This window comes from Puma concolor, chromosome A3 (genome assembly GCF_028749965.1).
Source record: "Puma concolor isolate L17-30 chromosome A3, mPumCon1.1.hap2, whole genome shotgun sequence".
NCBI classification, from domain to species: Eukaryota; Metazoa; Chordata; class Mammalia; order Carnivora; family Felidae; genus Puma; species Puma concolor.
The window spans coordinates 52229470-52247654 of record NC_141669.1 but is presented as its reverse complement, the minus strand read 5'-3'; the positions used below and the strand labels follow the sequence as shown (position 1 = coordinate 52247654).

The window sequence follows — 18185 nt, the reverse complement described above, 5'->3', positions numbered from 1 at the left end:
CCATCCACCCTGCGCTGGGCTTGGAGAGGAGAAGCCAGGAGGCAGAGAAGCTCTGGACACTTCTGTCCAGTGCTCAGCCATGAGGAATGTTGTGGAATTGGAGAGGAAGGAGGGGAAGGCCTTAAACAGTGCACGTGCTATGGCTAGGAACTGGCGAAGCATCCTGACCATCCATGACTCCTTCACACTTGACAACCACCCTGTAAATTAGGACTACTTTTCTGTTTCACTGATGAGGATTATGAGACTGAGGGAGGTAACTGGTCAAGGCCAGCTGGCTAGTAAGTGGCACAGCAGGGACTGAAATCTGGCTACAGGAATTTTTCCCATCTTATTCTCATGGCTTCTGAGGGGGCAGGCAGACTGGTGCTGTTACACCATTTCTGGCCTTATTCCCCATGCTTCCGTGGGGAACCTCCCAGCATATGCCAGGCTCAGGCCAGCTTTTTACTCTAATGTGGTCTGCGCCTAAGATACTCCTACAGCTTAATATAATTTGAACTTGAGTCCTTCAAGGCCCAGCTACTTAACGTGCTGCTTTCTCTCTGCTCTCTTCCCTGACCAGACCCATTCCTATAGCAGGCCGTGGTGCCTGCCCCTCTCCCACGCTGAGCTCTAAAATCAGCTCATTTCGCCCCTTCTCCCAGCCTGGCTTTGTTCTGGATAATCCGCCATCCTCCCGTTCTGACTGGGAGCCTTTCTGTTGCCGGGCTGGTGTTCAACACATCAGGCCTCAAGTTGCCTAGCCTGGTGCTCCACGTAAATCAGGCATTTCAAAAGTTACTCGTCTTGATGGTGATGATGCCAGTGTTAACTACATAGACAGGAAGATCTAACTCAGTAGTTCGGGACGTTTCAAAGGCTCCTTGCCCTTGTCTGGCAGGCAGGCTTTCTCCCCCCAGCAGGCTATTGCCTGCTCTGGTCCTCAGTCCAGTTGAGGGGGTGCATTGGCTGTCATCCAGATCACCAACCATAGCTGCACTGTGCGAAAGGGGCGGAAGAACAAAAAAAACCATGAGACAACACCGTGGCTTTTGAAACAGGTACATAGGCTCTCTTGTTTAATAGCAGTTAAGAGAGGAAAATGTACAGGAGGAATAAACATGCTCTGTCCACACGGGAGGTTCCCACTAACCACGAGGCCCATCTGCATCAGTAGCTTTACTAGTGAGTTTTAAAGAAAAAAAATTCCCTTTAGAGTTAAAAATGGACTCTCCTAAATTTCCTCCATAAATGTACAACTATTTGTGCAAAATAAAAAGGCCATTTCCAACACATTGGTGAAAAGTAATTGCGGATGCAGGCGAAGAGAAAAAAAGAGGCAGTTGAAGCAGCCAGGAGGAGAGTCCTGGGAGAAAGGAGGCCAAGGTAGGGGGGGATTTCTGTTAGCAGGCCCCAGGGAGTGTCGAGAGGCTTTATGAGGAAGGTCATGGCCACTGCCAATCTTGGGGATAAAGGGCTCTGGGTCTGGGGCTTGCTGAGCAAGCGCTTGACAAGTGTGCAGTGAAGCTAGGCTGGCTTTGAGGCCTGAGAGGCTGTTAGGCCTGGTATGCAATGGAAACACTGGGGAGCACTCCCTGGCCGTTGGACATTTCTTCTGTCAACAGGGACTCTGCTGGTTCCAATCTCTGGGTCCTGTTCTCCCCCTCCCCCTGCCAACAGCTTCATTTACAGTTCACGCAAAGAGATTTCCTATGAATGTTGAAACTATACAAGCCACCTGTACTACTTCTGAAACCCACTAGGGTCCCAAACAAGAACATCCCTCTAGAAGCATGGACCAGGTTTTTCCAAGAACTTGGTCAAGAGTCATATTAACTAGAAGGCCGGGAGGCTTCTAGCCACCTGTGTTCTTGCCCCCCTTACTGAGGCCCACTGGGGCACCTACCTCTCTGTCTCTGGGCACTTGAGGCCAGATCTTAGGAATCTGATGGGCATGGGCACATGTGCGTGAGTCCTCTCAAGGGCTGGTCCAGCTAGACTGAAAAGGCAAAACTGAAAATTCCTACTTCACCAATTCAAACAACTTGGACGCTGCGGGTCCCTGTCTTTTGACCTTCTCTTGCCCCCCAAGAGAGTGTCTCTACAGACAACTCAGTAGTGGCATGTTGGTTTCGTTAGAAAGGACTAAAGGCAGACTGAGCGGGAAGAGGAGATCTACCAAAGGGTCCTCCCTAATAAGTCTTGAGCTTGAATAAGTGTTTTCTTTAAAGGGACTTCTGTGTACAAGGTGCAGAGGAACCCCCATTCCTCCACCTTGTTCGCCTTTCCTCTACAGCAGTCTTTTCAGGGTACATGTTTGAGACCGGACCAGCAATGATGACTCAAAAAAGACAAAAAGTATGACCTGCTTAAGGTTCTCTCCATTCCACATCCAAGTTTCAGTACACAAAGCTGAAGGAATCTTGCTGCACACTGGGGACTAATAAAAGGCGTATATTTGGAGCCCTTCTTAAGGAACAGGACTTTAGATTCGTGTAATCATTTCTTGCTCCTTTTCAGTCAAGTCCAGGGCTTGGGAGATGGCATCTTGGGTCTCATTCCCATGGCCCCCTGCCATCCCTTGCCTTTTGAAGTTCTGGGTAGCAGCATTCACCCGGACCCTCATCCTAAGACCCTAGGCTAACCACCTAGGTCTCAAGGTGAGCTTCAGAAAGATTCTCCAGAGCTTACACGCAGACTCGTCTCTCCAGCCTTGAGGAAGCCTGCATGTCTGTAGGCATAATCTCTTCCCCTTGGTTTTCAAGTTGTGATGGGATACGGGGGGTTGGGGGGCTGGGGTGGGGAATGAAAAAGGAAGCACTGCCCTCCCCAGAAGCAACTCAGTAGCTGACAAAGGTAGTGAAGAATTTTGCTTGATGCGTCTCTCCACCCACTAATCCAAGCTGGAAAGGCCTGTGTGGCTTATTTGTCATTGTTTGGTGATGCATAATTATACTCTTGCCAGTAGCCACAGTAGCATCTTCCTGAAGAGTCTTCAAGTCCAGGTTCCTCTGACAGACCTCACAGCAAAGCCCTTGTGTCAGAAGCCTGTCTGGGACAGCGGACACAGCTTCCGAGCTAGCTAGTCCAGGCTCGCTTTGCAAACTCCAGAATTTGTGGGATAGGATTACAGACAATCTTTCTCAGATGAGGCCAAAAGATGGTTCGGGGGATCTCAGGAGAGGATGGAAGGCTTAGGCTTGAGTAAGAAGAGCTTCAGATCTAGGATATGACTTAGTAAGGGACAGCTGGGCCAGAGGTAACAAACTACTAGCCATACTTGGCCCTGTCTACTTCATGGTGACAGCGTCTCCATCCCTAGAGGCATCCTGTCCAGCTACGGCTGCCCCCAGTGTGCAGAGCTGATAATATTTCTTTGAAAGATGGTGCCAGGGAGCTTGTTTTACAACACAAGGAACACTCCCAGGTAATCTTCAGGTTTTACCTAAGGGTAGAGTAAGGGACATTTTCAGGCTTCTGGTATCCGACTTATCTCAATGACACTACTGAAGGAGGCCAAGTCTCTGTGAAGATCTATGGAAATAACTGTTGATCTATGTTCTGAACCAAGTTCCCTGACCCTGAAAGAAGAAAATGAGAAGAACGGGGAAAGGACCGAGGCTCTGATTCCATTCACACTGGTTTTCAAGAGCCAATAAAACTCCTTTTGGTGTGGAGCAACCTGCAGTTAGTCATGGGGTCCAGTTAGTACCACTGTATACTCAACTCTGTCTTGCCCTAGAGAAATCAGCAATAAAAGACTGGGTCAGATATGGGCTAAAGACACTGCCATCCTTGGGGAACTGGAGTGAAGCTGTCATCTGGCCACATGCCATGCTTGTTTCTCAGCCAGTGAAAGTTGGTGGACGGAGGAGATACGAACCTCCGGAACAGTGTGCTGGTCTTCCATACACTAAACAGTAACGTTTTCCTGGTCCTCTCCTTACATCATGAAGAATCAACCTCACCTATGTGGTAAATGGGGCACCCAGGAGTAAACAGGATATACTTTATTACCTTTGCGCCTACTCACCTTACCTCCCAGTGCCAAGTACCCATTTTGTTAGTGTCGTTCCTGAGCCCCAGACCTAGGCTCGAGAGCCATGGATGAAAGGTGGTTCATCATACTGGGATTGGTGATATCACCATCTCTAGGATGATACAGACAGTATAGTGTAACTTCTCCTGAGCCCCAGCCTAGCAACATCTCATGTACTTGCTTTATCTTGTGCCTCTTTTACTATAAGGAAAGGTTATGCGAATACTGTACATAGGTTATTAAAAAAATACATTTGCTCTCTTTGAAGAAGAATGCACAAATGCAGGGCCAGCCAGGGCTGGGTCCCAGGCTACGGGGCTATAGTGAGCAGCCTCTGTGGGCCTGAGGCCAGCCTTCACGAATGGTGGCTGCTGATGAGTCCCCGGAGCTGCTTGGCCACAGTGTCAATCAATTTCTGCTTGTCTCGCTCATTTTTCCGAAACTGTGCAAACATGTTGTTCTTGCGGCTAGTGTCCTTCATCCTAAACACAGAAGGAAAGAAAGAGAGCAAAGTGTTTGAGGAGACAATGGTAGAAAGAACTGGCAGGAGGCAGGATCGCACAGCGTATCTTACCATCCACCCAGAGTTGAGAGAGTGCAGAATGTTTCCACTGTCAGGCCCATACTTACCTACTTATTCAGGAAGCTGTCCATAGCCCTCCCAACTTCGGTCACCTTTGGAATCAAAAGTCAAAAGCCAGCTATGGGAGAGCCAACCCCCTGATCATCCATACCCGCCCTACCTATTTCCTTCCCTTCTATCTCCAGCTGCGCACCTGTTACAGGTCTCTGGGGCATGCTAAAGTCCTGGTGCTCAACAGACTCTTACAGGATATCTAGGATCCACTTACCATCTCATGAGCTTATGAAATCTTGCTGGGACCTTAAAGCCGGTATTTGAAAGATAGGGAAAAAACATACTCTCAACTAGTAATTCCAAGAGGATATGAATAACGAAAAGCCACCATGTATTTCTAAACTTCACAGGCTGTTTACTCTATCCCATCCTTAACAACACTAAGGGCTTGAATGATCTTTTTTCTTTTGTCTCAGACTAAGGACCCAGAGGCAGTGAGGTGGCTGAGTGTGTGGTGCTGAGGAGAGCAGGTGGGCCATCCTTTCACTTGATGAACCGGAACTTTAGGCAAGAGAAGCCCCTGAGGACTCGATGTCTGTCTATATCCTCAGACCTTTGGTCTTTGCAGGGCTTTCTATTCCTGGGTCCTGTTAAAGCTCCAGAGGTGGCATAGTCTTAGAGTACAAACCATGGGCAGCTCTGGGCAACAGTTGTGGTCAGACGGAGAGACCTAACAGGGAAGCATGGATAAAGTCAAGGCCAAGCTGTGGTTTCACAGAAATGCCCAGGTCTGAATAAGCCATTGGGATAGAATGTGGGAATCTGCTATTCCCTGCAGAGAGTCCACAACCTCTGACATCTGACTGTTAACTCTGGCCTCAGTCTCTGCACACTGGGCCTTCAGCCCACCCCTAGTTCTGGTGTTAGAGAATTAAGAACACTGCCCAGACCAATTTCTCCTGGGTCTTCATGACCACCCCCCAGGAGCTACATCAGCTCTCTGACTTCACAGCTCCCTGGGCTGCAGGGACACAGGTCAGAAGAAGTGGGGGGGAAGGAACCTGGCAACCCTAGTAATCAACCCCCAGGTATACATCCAAGGGCCTTTGGCCCATCGCCAATCCTGGCCCATCTTTTCCTGTGGGGTGGCTCTTGTGCAGAGGGGCAGCTTTGGGGCCAGTGAGTTAAAAGGCCAGAGATCCCACAAGGGCATATAAATGAGGTCAGGAGGTTGTGACGAGCACCAAAGCTGTGTGGTTCTGGCTGACACTGACGGCCACAAATGAATGGAGACTTCTCTCACAGATCTAAGCTTAAGGGCCTTAAGGCTGGAACTACTCAAGCGAACTCAGAACACTGACTATAAGATACACCCACCCACATGGGCAGGTCTGTGCTTGGAGGTGAGGAAGAAGCAGAGGTGATGGAGGTTGGTTGAAAAGAAAGCACGCGGGTCTCAAGGCTATGACGATTACTGTATTTGGTCCCTTACACATTAATTATACCATTACATTTATGGAACTGACCTGGCTTTAGATTATATATCCCAGGGAATATGCTATAAATCTAAGTAAAAACAACACAAAACAAAAAAGAAAAAAAGGAGGAAGAAAAAAACGCTCCCTATACGTATGGGATATTTAATTTAACATCCTATGTGGTCATTAATTTCAGGACTCCTCCAAGCCGCCCAGAGATGGGGAACCAGAGTTGGCTTTCAGCTCCCATAGGAAGCTCTTGCAATAAGGTAGGAGGAAGGGAGGAAGAAGAACCCTGGGCCTCAGAGTCTTGGAGTTCTTGGCCGTTAAGGCCTGGAGTTGGGATTACTCAAAAGATAAACTCAGGTGCCCTGAAGGCTGACGGTGGCATGCTGGTTTGTGCCCTGGAATGCTTCAAAGCCAAAGGGGAACCCTCCTCGGGATCCTGATCTACTCTGGCTATGGCCACCTCTCAATGACACAGGAGCCTCTTCTCTTTCCTGAATGTCCTCAGCAGGTCTTTGGTTCTTTTCATATCTCACCCCGCCAAGAAGCGCCAGGTTAAAAAGCGGAGACTGTCAAGCTCTGGTGGTACATCTGGCTGTGCAGAAAGCAGGAAAGGGTCAGGGAAAGGGACTGGTTCCTATGAGGCTGGGAAATAGGGATTTTAGTGATCAGCGTGGCCTATGGCCCTACTGGGTTTGGAAGGAAGCTTTTAAACCCTGCTGACTCCTAGGGCTAAGCACGAGGCTTTGTTCCTGTTAGGCCTCCAGAATGCTACAGACAGGCTGATGATTTTAGCCTATAATTGATCCACAGAAAGTGGATGAGGCAATACCTCTTAGATCTAGGAATTCTCAGGAGCAGACAAGTAAAGGACTACTGAGAGAAGGAACTGAAAGGGAATCCCACAGCCCATTTGGACACATAGTGAATACGACATCTAAACACCAACTGAAAAGCCAACATGTCCCCAGTTCAGCTGGGATTAGGCTTGCCTCTAATAAAAAATTTTCCGCGGGAGGCATAGGCTCCAGATCTTAACGCCATGGGCTTCAACCACCAGGAGGCGGGGAAGACTGCCGAGGAGCTCGCTTCTGTCAGGGCTGAGTTTCAAGCCCTGCACTAGCAAGAGTATTGAGTGGGCCAGGAAGCTGAGTGGGAACAGCCCTTTACCTGGCGCCAGTGGGGGAAAATCCCTGCTGTGACCTCCAGCCCCATAGGAATTGGTATGCCAAGGGTCACTCTGAGGACCAAGGATCGAGGAGGCAGCCAGCCAATTGGCACCAGGCTAGTTTAGTAGATTAGTGTGTCAGGGTGGGGACAACTCACAGGGTAGGGATTTTAGTGTAGTCATTAGTGTCAATGAGGAAACCAGAAGGACTTGCCTCAAAGTGATGGAAAAGGCCCAAGTGAATAATATACTTACTCTCTAGATATCCTAGGGAGGAAGGTCATTGGGAGAGAGAATCATGGGAAACAAAGTTAAAATGGAAACATCAGTCTGTCTTGGCCTGGAGAAAGCTGCACTCTGGGCTCTTAGTTTCTTGGCTGCAAACACATCCCTCTACATCCTGCTCTTGCTTACTTTCCAACTCCTCCCCTTCTCTCCCACCACACCGCGTAGTAGGAAGAATACACCTTAACCTTTTCTTCTGCTTAAGGCTCCATTCTGACCTCCTAGATGCTGGTCCGTGTATCCAAGTTCACATACGGCCACATAGGTACTTGCTGTACTACTTAGATGCAGGGTACTCTTCTAAGAAGCTTCGAGGAAGCTGGGAGTTAACAACTGTGATGACAGGAAAAAGCTTCCCCTTTCCTTGGATCTTGGTCTCTGGCTTGCCAGCTCTCAACTAGGTTAGCAAAAGGCAGAACTAGGCTGCACAGCAGATCCCGGCATCTGGTTGATACACTGGTTAGCCATGGGATGTTCTGGAGATGGCTGACCCAATCCCAGTGGTAGCGCCTCTGCTGGCCAGTGACTGCCCAGAGCAAGAAGGAGACACCTTCTCCAACACAGCTTTCTTGGGACAGTCAGCACAGTAAGGCTCGACTCTGGCAGGGAGTGGGAGGGGTTGCTGGTGAAGGTTTCAGTAATTCCAAGAACTTCTCTGCTAGAAACCGGATGGGGTTTCTTCGATGGGGCTGTTCTGCCCATCATCCCCAGACGACTGGGGCCAGTCTCATTCTATTCACCAGGTGGCCTCTGACCAAGCTTAAGGCATGGTTCTTTCTTCTCTTTCCATCTCTAGTTAAAGAGATGTTGCCCCTTTAAGCTCCAAAGTACTGCCAGAGTCCACGTGACCCATACTTGGCCTAGCTTATTGGGGGTTCAGGAATTAAGAGGCTACAAGAAGGCCAGCCTGCCAAATCCAATGATGGAGACTGCTGGTAGCACTTATGGCAACTTCAAGAACAGGACCTCTCTGCTGTCTTTTGAAGGTACCGGCAAAGAGAAAATTATCCCCGATACCAACCCCCACTTCCCAGCAGAGACCGCTGGACTAGGTACTCACTTCTCAAGCAGGGTCAGTGCTGTCACTGGGTTTACCCGGAGGTACTTGCAGTTGGGCTGACCATAGTCAGCAAGGTAGGTTGACCAGTCCCACTGGATGAAGAGATCCAAAAGCTGTAAAATATTCAAACCCCACCCCAGGGATTAATCAGACAAGACCAACCAGGATCTCAGAAACCCCTACCATCCTTCACTATCAGCTAGCAGTAGATCTGGAAAATAAAAATAAAAATGTAATAAGAGAAAGCATGGCTAAAGACTGTAATGCAACTAGGAAAATAAATGAGTAATCATTGGAAGGCAGAGTCACCTCTACTATAAGTGCTGTAATGTTGCTAAGACTACATGCCTGCACTTAGCTTTCAGAGGCAGGCTGAGACTGAATCAAAACAGAAGACTGTAGGGGCGCCTGGGTGGCTCAGTCGGTTAAGCATCTGGCTCTCGATTTCAGCTCAGGTCATGATCTCATGGTTTGTGAAACTGAGCCCTGCAACAGGATTTCTGCTGACAGCGTGGAATCTGCTTGGGATTCTCTCTCTCCCTCTCTCTGTGCCCCTCACCCACTCGTGTACTCCCTCTCCTCTCTCTCTTTCAAAATAAATAAACTTAGCAAAAAAAAAAACAAAAAAAAAAAACAAAAAAACCCACCACAAAGACGATCATAATAACCATTCATTAATTTAATAAATACTTAACGAATGCTTTCCATGTGTCAAGTGGCATTCCACATGAATCTTATCGCTAGAGAGACTGCTTAGAGGGCCACATACGTAACTGTATAAGCTTTGAGGTTAAAAAGGTATGAGTTCAAGAACCAGTTGCATGACTTCCTGAACTGACTTTGCCCAAGTTACTCAGCTGATACTGTGAGATAACAGAAAATACATATTGGTCTCTGGCCCTGGTTACTGGTATAGAGCTCCTAAAACGCTTGTAATTTCCTAAATGATAAGAACACTACGGGCATCTCTTGTCCTGATATTGGCCTTTGACCTCTGTTCTTAACACAGATCTCTTGAAACCCATGTAATTTCCTAGGTGATAGGAGTGTCTTTTGTTCTAATGAGGTGACCCTGGGGGGCTTCCTGGATAAGGGCTGGTCACTACTGGAAAGATCAAACAATGATTAGAAGCTTGGAATTTTCAGCCCCACCACTCATTCTCTTGAGAAGGGAGAAAGGCTGAAAACAGAGTTAATGACCTATCATGTCTATATGATGAGGTTTCCATAAAATCCCAAAAGTACAGGGTTTGGAGAGCTTCCAGGTGGTGAACATGTGGAGATTTGGGGAGAGTGGTACACCTGGAGAGACCATGGAAGTTCCTTCACACCCTTTTCCCTATACCTACACCATAGCATAGCACACCTCTTCCACCTGAATGTTCCTAAGTTATAGCCTTTTCTAAGATACCTGTGATCTAGTAAGTTCTGGGAGCCACTCCAGCAAATTCAACCTAAGGAGGGGGTCAAGGGAAACTGCCATCTACAACAGTCAGTCAGAGTCCCAGGTTGACGACCAGGTGGTTGCTGTTTGAATTGCGGGGAGGGTCTTGGGGGAACTGAGCCTTTAACTTGTGGGATCTGATGCTGTCTGTGGGTAGACAGTGTCAGAATTGAGTAAAATTGTAGGGCACCCAGCTGGTGTTGCAGGGAATTGCTTGACGTGGAGAAAAACGTCCAAGTATTTGGTGACCAGAAGTGTCAGAAATGAAGCGTTTTGTGTAAGTGGTAAAGGCGACTCAGAGGAGAAACACAGTAGGAAAAAACTGACTTTTTCCCTACATAGAGAGCAAAACACTGAGTTTTTCCTTTACAGACACAGACATATACACATACCTATAGCGTGTAAACAGGGCACAGAGACAACACGGAAACACTGGACCAAGGTATAAATGGATCCTGTAGCATTATGGGAGCAATCCATGTCGCACCTACGTGGATACTGGCCGAATAGATGGAACCCAGAGCCATGATAGGTCAGGACTGAAAAGTGGGCTTAGTCCAAGATTGAGGGCACAGAATCTGGCACTGGGGTCAGGAGGGTTCAAGCGGAGCACCAAGAGTCATGAGTGCCAAGAACTGGATGCCTAGAAGAAGATAATGAAAGCACTCTGAGGGTAAATGGAGTTCTGAGTCTGGGAGAGAGTCTGACTTAGAGAAACTTAAGTGAATTTTGTCAAAAGCTTTCCTTCCCAGCCAGATTTAGCCTCAGGTTATCACCCTAACAAATATTTAAAAGCTGTAACTAGGTAAAGCCAAAAAAGAAATCATTGCATTTCAAAGGTAGGAGTGACCAAAGGGAAACTGTTGCCTCCCCTCTCTAAGCTTCTAGAGGGGGCAAAGTCCTGTTCTCACACTGCTGCACAGCAGGAGGGCCTTCTAAGCAGTCTCTAGCAATGGGATTCATGTAAAGGCCTTTGAACTCAAGACATGTTCCTGGGTCTCCCTTTCTGAGAGGTAACTGATGATGGAGACAAGTGGATGGCTGTCTCTCTGTGCAGAACAAAGCCAAGAGAGGCCTAGAGTCAAATCCAATGCCAGCGCCTGGGCTCTAGGCACACCTTCCTCCCCTGTCTGTCTTCACCGTGCAACTGGGCAGACAGGCGCTTGTGGGCCTTGCCCTGCTTGGCCAGGCCTCCTCTCCCATCCATTCTTTTAGAATAGTTGTTATAAACTTCCTTAGGCAGAACAGGAATTGGCTGAAGTCCCAAGCCTAAAACTGAGGAAAGCCCCTACACCCTTAGCCAAGAAAGGGATACTAAAGAGGAGAGGAGACGGGGACAGAGATGAGCAGACAAGTCAGTCAGTCTAGGCTGGCCTGGCCCCAAAGGGCCCTCTCAGGCCTCTTTCAGGTCAGGCCTATTTTAGTTGGCAAGTAAAAGGGCTTCTACCACTTCCTTTCACTGCCCCAAGGCCTCACAGAGCTCTGCTTTAGAAGAGAATTTTCCCTGACTTCCTACTCTAACTGTGGTATTTCTGTCCTATAGTACCCAAACACCATGCAAGATAGTTCCTCTTTACCTGCTCCTAGGAGTGCAATAGACACTCGTTCTAGTCCTCCCAGTACTGTGTTTTACAAATATAATTGTGTTTTTCCCCTAAATACCAGGAAAAAAAAATATGAAAAAAGACAGCATTCTCTTAATTAAAATTTGTTCTCGGAAAATGTAAAAGACCTGGGGGAGCCCGTTATTGTTTGCACCCTAGGGAACTAATACAATAAACTAATAAAAAAAGTGAATGAATAACAAGTTGAACTGGAAACATTTGAAAACCTGATTTCTTAAAAGTATTTTTGGTATTTTCAGATGTGTATACATATGTGCATTTAACAAAACTACCTTCTCTATTAATGAATTCCTAATTTCTGTGATGGAATTAATGCTATCAGTATTTTCTGATTTATGGCACAGAATGCCATGTCTTTCTGGCTGATGATGCCTGGGCAAATCACCAATGGGGTGGGGAGGGTGGTTCATGATTTAGCTCTACAGTTTTCTATTTGTATCCTCCTGCCAAAGTCTCTCAATGCCAGTACTGAGCCTAAAAGCTCTGGGATGACAAGCTACTTAATTTATCCCACTCTGGGCATGAAAGCTACACAACTCTATTAAGCTCAACCAGTATGAGCTGTTGATCACACTCTGGGTCTGTGTTGCTTTCCACAGCCCTTCAGGGGGCTGGTGCCCAGTCTTATGGCCTCCTCTGGGAGAGCTGGAGACTGGGGAGTCTGGGGAGTACTTAACCAAGTTAGCTGCATGGGGCACAGTTTGGCTAGATCCCATGTAAGTGTTAGAATAAGAGATCAAGAGGGGCACCTGGGTGGCTCAGTTGGTTAAGCGTCTGACTTTGGCTCAGGTCACGATCTTGCGGTTCATGGGTTTGAGCTTAGTGTTGGGCTCTGTGCTGACACCTCAGAGCCTGGAGCCTGCTTCGGATTCTGTGTCTACCCCTCCCCTACTGGCACATGCATGTGCGCTCTCTCTCTCTCTCTCTCTCAAAAACAAATCCCTACTTGGTTTTTTCTGGTGCTTTCTTATAATAAGATTTAAGACATGAATTTTTGGCCAGAATACAACCGAAGTGATGCTGTGTACTACTCCTCAGGGGATCACACCTTGAGGTATACACTGTTCATCTGTCTCTCGTTGGTGATATCAATTTTGATCACCCTATCAAGATGCTGTCTGATTTCTCCCTGCCTAGGTATTATGTTTTCCTTTGCCAACTAGTCAGCAATGGAGGAGACAATCTAAGATCATGCAGATATACAGCTCCTGATTAAAATTTCCCCTCAGATTTAGCATCCATTGAAGATTCTTGTCTGATTCAGCTTTACTATGATGGTTGCAAAATGATGGCATTCCAACTCCACGCTTCCCTCCACATTTATCAGTTGTCACTCAGCATTTCTCCCTCACTAACTTACGCATTTATTTATGGCATGGATTCATGAGTTCCCATTTTTTCAATGGCTTATATTCATCACTATACCTAATTCATTATTTCAGTGCTCAAACTGTCCCAGATTTGGCAAGTGGGAGCGCTTTGAGCTAGAGCCTGTGTCCCTGTGATACTTCCTTACCTTCTGGCATAATAAGGTGTTTGTTGCAGGCTTGTCTTATATCTACCGTGCCCCAGCCATCAGCCATTTCTCTGAGAGGCCCTGGTTTCTTTTAGTGGGAATGTTATAGAGACCAAGATTTGGGTGCTAAGTATGCCTACTGCTACTGTAGCAGCTTTGTTCATTGCTGCTGGGGGGCAATCTGTGGGCAGTTAAACCCTTTCAGCAGAGGGTTTAACTTGCACGTAATATACATATTATTACGGGAAATACTTGCACGTAAATATACATATACATACATATGTGTGCTTCTATAAGCATGTACACATATATACTGTAGAAATCACGAGTTTACACTAATACCTCCAATTCTAATCATTCTCGCAGAGTTCTTTCTCGCCTTCCTCTATTCCGTACTTGTGCGCGCTTTCTTCCACAATAAGAATCTTGGCTCTCAAGAACATCATCTCTTTTGTGAACTTGCTCCATCCTATCGTATATCTAAAATAGGTTCAGAATTATTTGTACATACCACTACCAAAAAAAATTGCAATTTGCCATCCCAACTCAAGACTGGGTGTACAATCAAACAAACACTGTGTTCCTAAGTCACTTGGGTTAGTTCTCAATTTTCCCTTGGGTCTAGTTATGGTATTCATCTAAATGCAACTGGGTTCTTTTGTTTCCACTTGCTTTTAGTTCTAGGCTCCTTTCTCCCATCCTTGATAATTTAGTTTTTAAATATGTAGGACATTAACATGCTTCCAAAAGTCAAAACTACAAAAAAGCTAACTCGGAGAAGTATTGTTCCTTCCCTTGCTGTATTTCTTTTACCCCAATTTTTCCCATGCCTCACTGGTAACCAACTCCATTGTTTTTGGGCCTGTCCTCCCTACGCCTCTATTTGTAAAGATAGGCAGAGGCATGGACGCTTTCTAATTTTTCTTTCTCTCTTTCACAGGAAGTAGCATATTAAAAATGCATTCTAAGAACTCTTATTTCTTGATATTTGTAAGTAGATGGTGGATGGAGAAGAAGAAAGAGGAGGGTCAGAGGTGGAAGACTGAACGGAAGATCAGTGTTCCACAGTCTTTATAGTTTGAACATTACCTTGCAATTTTTATCATAGCCTCATGCCACATATGTTATTATTTACTTAACATTTTTTCTTTGTATTGATTCCTGTTTTATCATAAGAAAAATGTAAAAGAACATTTTACATCACTGTCATAAATGGGAAACCATTCTTGCCATAAATAGAAGATGACTCAAATATTAGTGTCACAATGAGATGTTCTGTTTGTCATCACAAAAACTAAAAGGGGACAAGATTTAGTGTTTCCTTACAACATGATTTAGTCTTTAATGGTGCATCTGGGTACTACCTAAACCTGTATCTTGAGTACTGTGATGTCTTCTGTACCTCCAGCATTCTATCCATACTAGGGTTTAGTTTGTGACTTCAGCGAAGAGTTCAGTGATGCCTGTGTGCCTGGAACAGAATGAAGTGGTCTGTGTGTACAAGGAAGCACTTATAACAAAAGTTTCAGTCAAGTATCAGTCTTATTATGAAGGAAAATCAGTGTTTTCTTTTAAAAAAATTTTTTTTAAATGTTTGTTTATTTTTGAGAGACAGAGAGAGACAGAGCACGAGTGGGGAAGGAGCAGAGAGAGAGGGAGACACAGAATCCAAAGCAGGCTCTAGGCTCCGAGCTGTCCGCACAGAGCCCGACGCAGGGCTCGAACTCACAAACAGTGAGATCATGACTTGAGCTAAAGTTGGTGCTCAACCGACTGAGTCACTCAGGCACCCCAAGACCAGTGTTTTTTTATGCATGGCTTCTGTGTCTGGGGCTGGTCAAGAGGGTCCACAGACAAGGGTCTGCTTTGGCTGGGGAGGCCTAGCAAACCTGGATGGGCTGGAAAACTTGCTAACACAACCACAAGGATAGTTCATTTTTCTCATAACCGGGTATCTTCCTTAGTTAGTGGGTTTTCCTGTAGTTGGCTTTTGGTGAGTTCTTCTGCATCAGAACATTGTTAAAATTCCTGATTCTGTATGGGATGACTTCTGATAGAATTTATAGAACCACAATTTGGGTCTGCACTGTGTTCATTCTATTTATGTTTCTTAAGACTTGTTTTTTTTTTTTTCTTAATTTCTATTTTTTAAAGATTTTTTAGAAGGAATTTTTTTAAGTTTTATTTACTTTTGAGAGAAAGAGAGAGAGAATGTGAGTGGGGGAGGGGGAGGGGCAGAGAGAGAGGGAGACACAGAATCCGAAGAAGGCTCAGGCTCTGAGCTGTCAGCATAGGGCCTGACGCAGGGTTTGAACTCATGAATTGTGAGATCATGACCTGAGCCAAAGTTGGATGCTTAACCAACTGAGCCACCCAGGCACCCTTATGTTTTAAAGATTTTATTTTTAAGTAATCTCTACATCCAGCATTGGGCTTAAATGTACAAACCAGGGATCAAGAGTTGCATGCTCTACCGACCGAGCTAGCCAGGAGCCTCTATGTTTCTTAAGTGTTGTATAAAACTTACTAACCTTCTAAAGTTTAAAAAGTCCAAATGAAGTAACCTGTTCTAATAGTTACTCATAAGATTTGAAACAATAATAATAGAACATATGAGCTTATCTCAGATTTTCTTAATGAAGAGGTAAACCCCCTGGATTCCGCACATGTTTTTAAAGCATCCTCTATGTGCAAAGAACAGGGCTGGGCCTTTCAAGTGTCATTAAAATAAATGGTTTACCCTCATGTAGGAGAATAAAAGAAAAGCATGAATAACTGTAATCCAAGCCAAATGAGTGAAATGCTATAAAATGACATACTGACTATTCTTCCTTTTTGAACTAACAACTGAACATTTTACAAAATTTTCACTTATAACAAAATTTAAATAGCAAATATAAATTGTGGTGCAAACCACGCACACACACACACACACACACACACACACACACACACACAATACCTTAGAGGTGTTGGGAATCATCTCAGCAATACTAAATACCAGTTACGCTTATATCCATGTCATAGAGTTCAATATGGAAATCTGTCTGCATTTTACTAACATCAGTGGCATATTAAAAAAATTATTTTTAAATAATGTTAGGCTTATGTAAAAGTTGCAAAAACAGTATAGACAGTTCCTCTGTACCATTCACCCAGCTTCTCCAATGTTCACATATTAATTACATTGCCATAATATAATGATCAGAACCAAGAAATTAGCATTCGTACAATACTATTAACTAAACTATGACTTTATTCTACTTTCAGCAGATTTTCCACTAATGTCCTCTTTATGATCCACTCCAGAATCCCACACTGAATTTACTTTCCATGTCTCCTTTCTCTCTTCCAATCTGTTACAGTTCCTCATTCTTATCTTTAAAGATCTTGATACTTACGAATAGTTTCTTTGGTCATTTGTTTTACAGAACATCCCTCAATTTGGGTCTGCCCAATATTTTCTTATGGTGAGACTAAGGCAATAGTTCTCAGCCAGAGGGGAATCTTACCTCCCAGGGGACATCTGGTAATGTTTGGAGACATTTTTGGTTGTAATAAGGGGGTGTAATCTGGGGGTGGTGGTGGTGGGGTGGGGGTGGTGGTGATGCTGCTTCTAGAGGATAGAAGCCAGGGATGCTGTTAAAAAACCTACTATGCTCAGGACAGCCCCCACAATAAAGAATTACACAACGCAAAATGTCATTAGTGTTGAGGTTAAGAAACTCTGGGTCAAGATTATGCATTTTTTTTGTTTTGCATAAATACAACAGAAGTGATAATGTACCCTTTTCAGTGCATCAATATCAGGTGTACATGATGGCCACATCTCATTATTTGCGATATTAACCTTGCTCAATCACTTAGTTAAGGCGATGGCTGATGACTTCTCCACCGTAAAGTTACTATTTTTACCTTCGTAATTAATACAAAGACTATGCAATATCCTGTTTTCCCTCAAACTTTTGTCCACCAACTTTAATATCCATTGATGGATCTTGCCTGCAACAATATTTACTGTGGTGGTTGGTTATTTCTCTCACTCCTTATGTAAATTATTAATTGGAATTCTTCTGTGAGGAAAAGTACTGTCCCTTCTCCTCCATTTATTTATTTGTCCAATTATTTATATTAGTACTACTTCATGAATATTTATTTTATTTCACGGGTTATAATCAAATATGATCATTATTTACTTTGTTGTTCAAATTATTCCAGCTTTGGTCATTAGGAGCTCCTTCAGAATGGCTCTCCAGTGTATTTTCAACCAGCCCTACTCTTTTTTGAACACTTGCTTACTTTCTGGCACTAAGATGTTTGTTCCAAGCTCATCTTGTACCTTCCCTGCCCCTGCTCTGAAATGTCACTTTTCCAAGAAGCTACGGTTCCTTTTACTGGAGAATGGTGTTTAGAAGCCACAATCTGGGCAATTAGCCTGCTCATTTCTATGGGGTGTTATGGCTTCTTGGTCATCCACAATGGACAGAGCTAAGAAATATATGTGTTTACTAACTTGCACATACAAACATATCTATATTTCTTTATCTATTTATGTATATATACTAAAATCACGAGTTCCTATCTGAAGTCTCTGGTTGCAGTTCAACACCATGGGGTTTGTGCTAGCCTTCCCTTTTTCCTTATCACTTTTTTCTCTGACAGTGAGAAGCCTGGTTCTAGTTATCTACATTTTATTTATTTGTTCAATTCTATTATAAAGTATTTCAGAATCGCTGTGAGAAACAAATTTACTAACTAGAGTGTAGTATTTGTATATAGTTCTTTTTGTCTTCAGGCTTATAATTTCCATTCACAATACTGGCTTTTAAATTACTTGGCTTAGTTCTTTTCTCCCCACCCCCAACTTCAGTGTGGTTATATTGCTCTTTCACAATTCAGTGTGGTTATATTACTCTTTCATAACTCAGTTAGACTTATTTTTCACCATTGTGTTCCACTTTGTATTCCTCCCACATTCTGGTTGATTTTTATTATTTATTTATTT

The 18185-nt window shown here is 44.8% G+C and overlaps 1 protein-coding gene across 6 annotated transcripts in view; it reads right to left on the bottom strand.

Annotated features, from left to right (window-relative positions):
* Window positions 1-1028: 1028 nt before the first annotated feature.
* EXOC6B (exocyst complex component 6B) overlaps window positions 1029-18185 on the bottom strand; it is a 618440-nt gene continuing 601283 nt past the window's right edge. For 5 of the 6 annotated variants that reach the window (XM_086700860.1, XM_025932555.2, XM_086700857.1 and 2 more), the window contains 2 exons: window positions 8596-8708; window positions 1029-4503 (listed from right to left, as the gene is read on the bottom strand). In XM_086700860.1, coding sequence (XP_086556986.1) covers window positions 4377-4503; window positions 8596-8708 — 240 coding nt within the window. In that variant the 3' untranslated portion in view covers window positions 1029-4376. Of the gene's footprint in view, window positions 4504-8576; window positions 8709-18185 lie in introns of all 6 variants that reach the window. The other variant, XM_086700859.1, reaches the window with a different exon arrangement.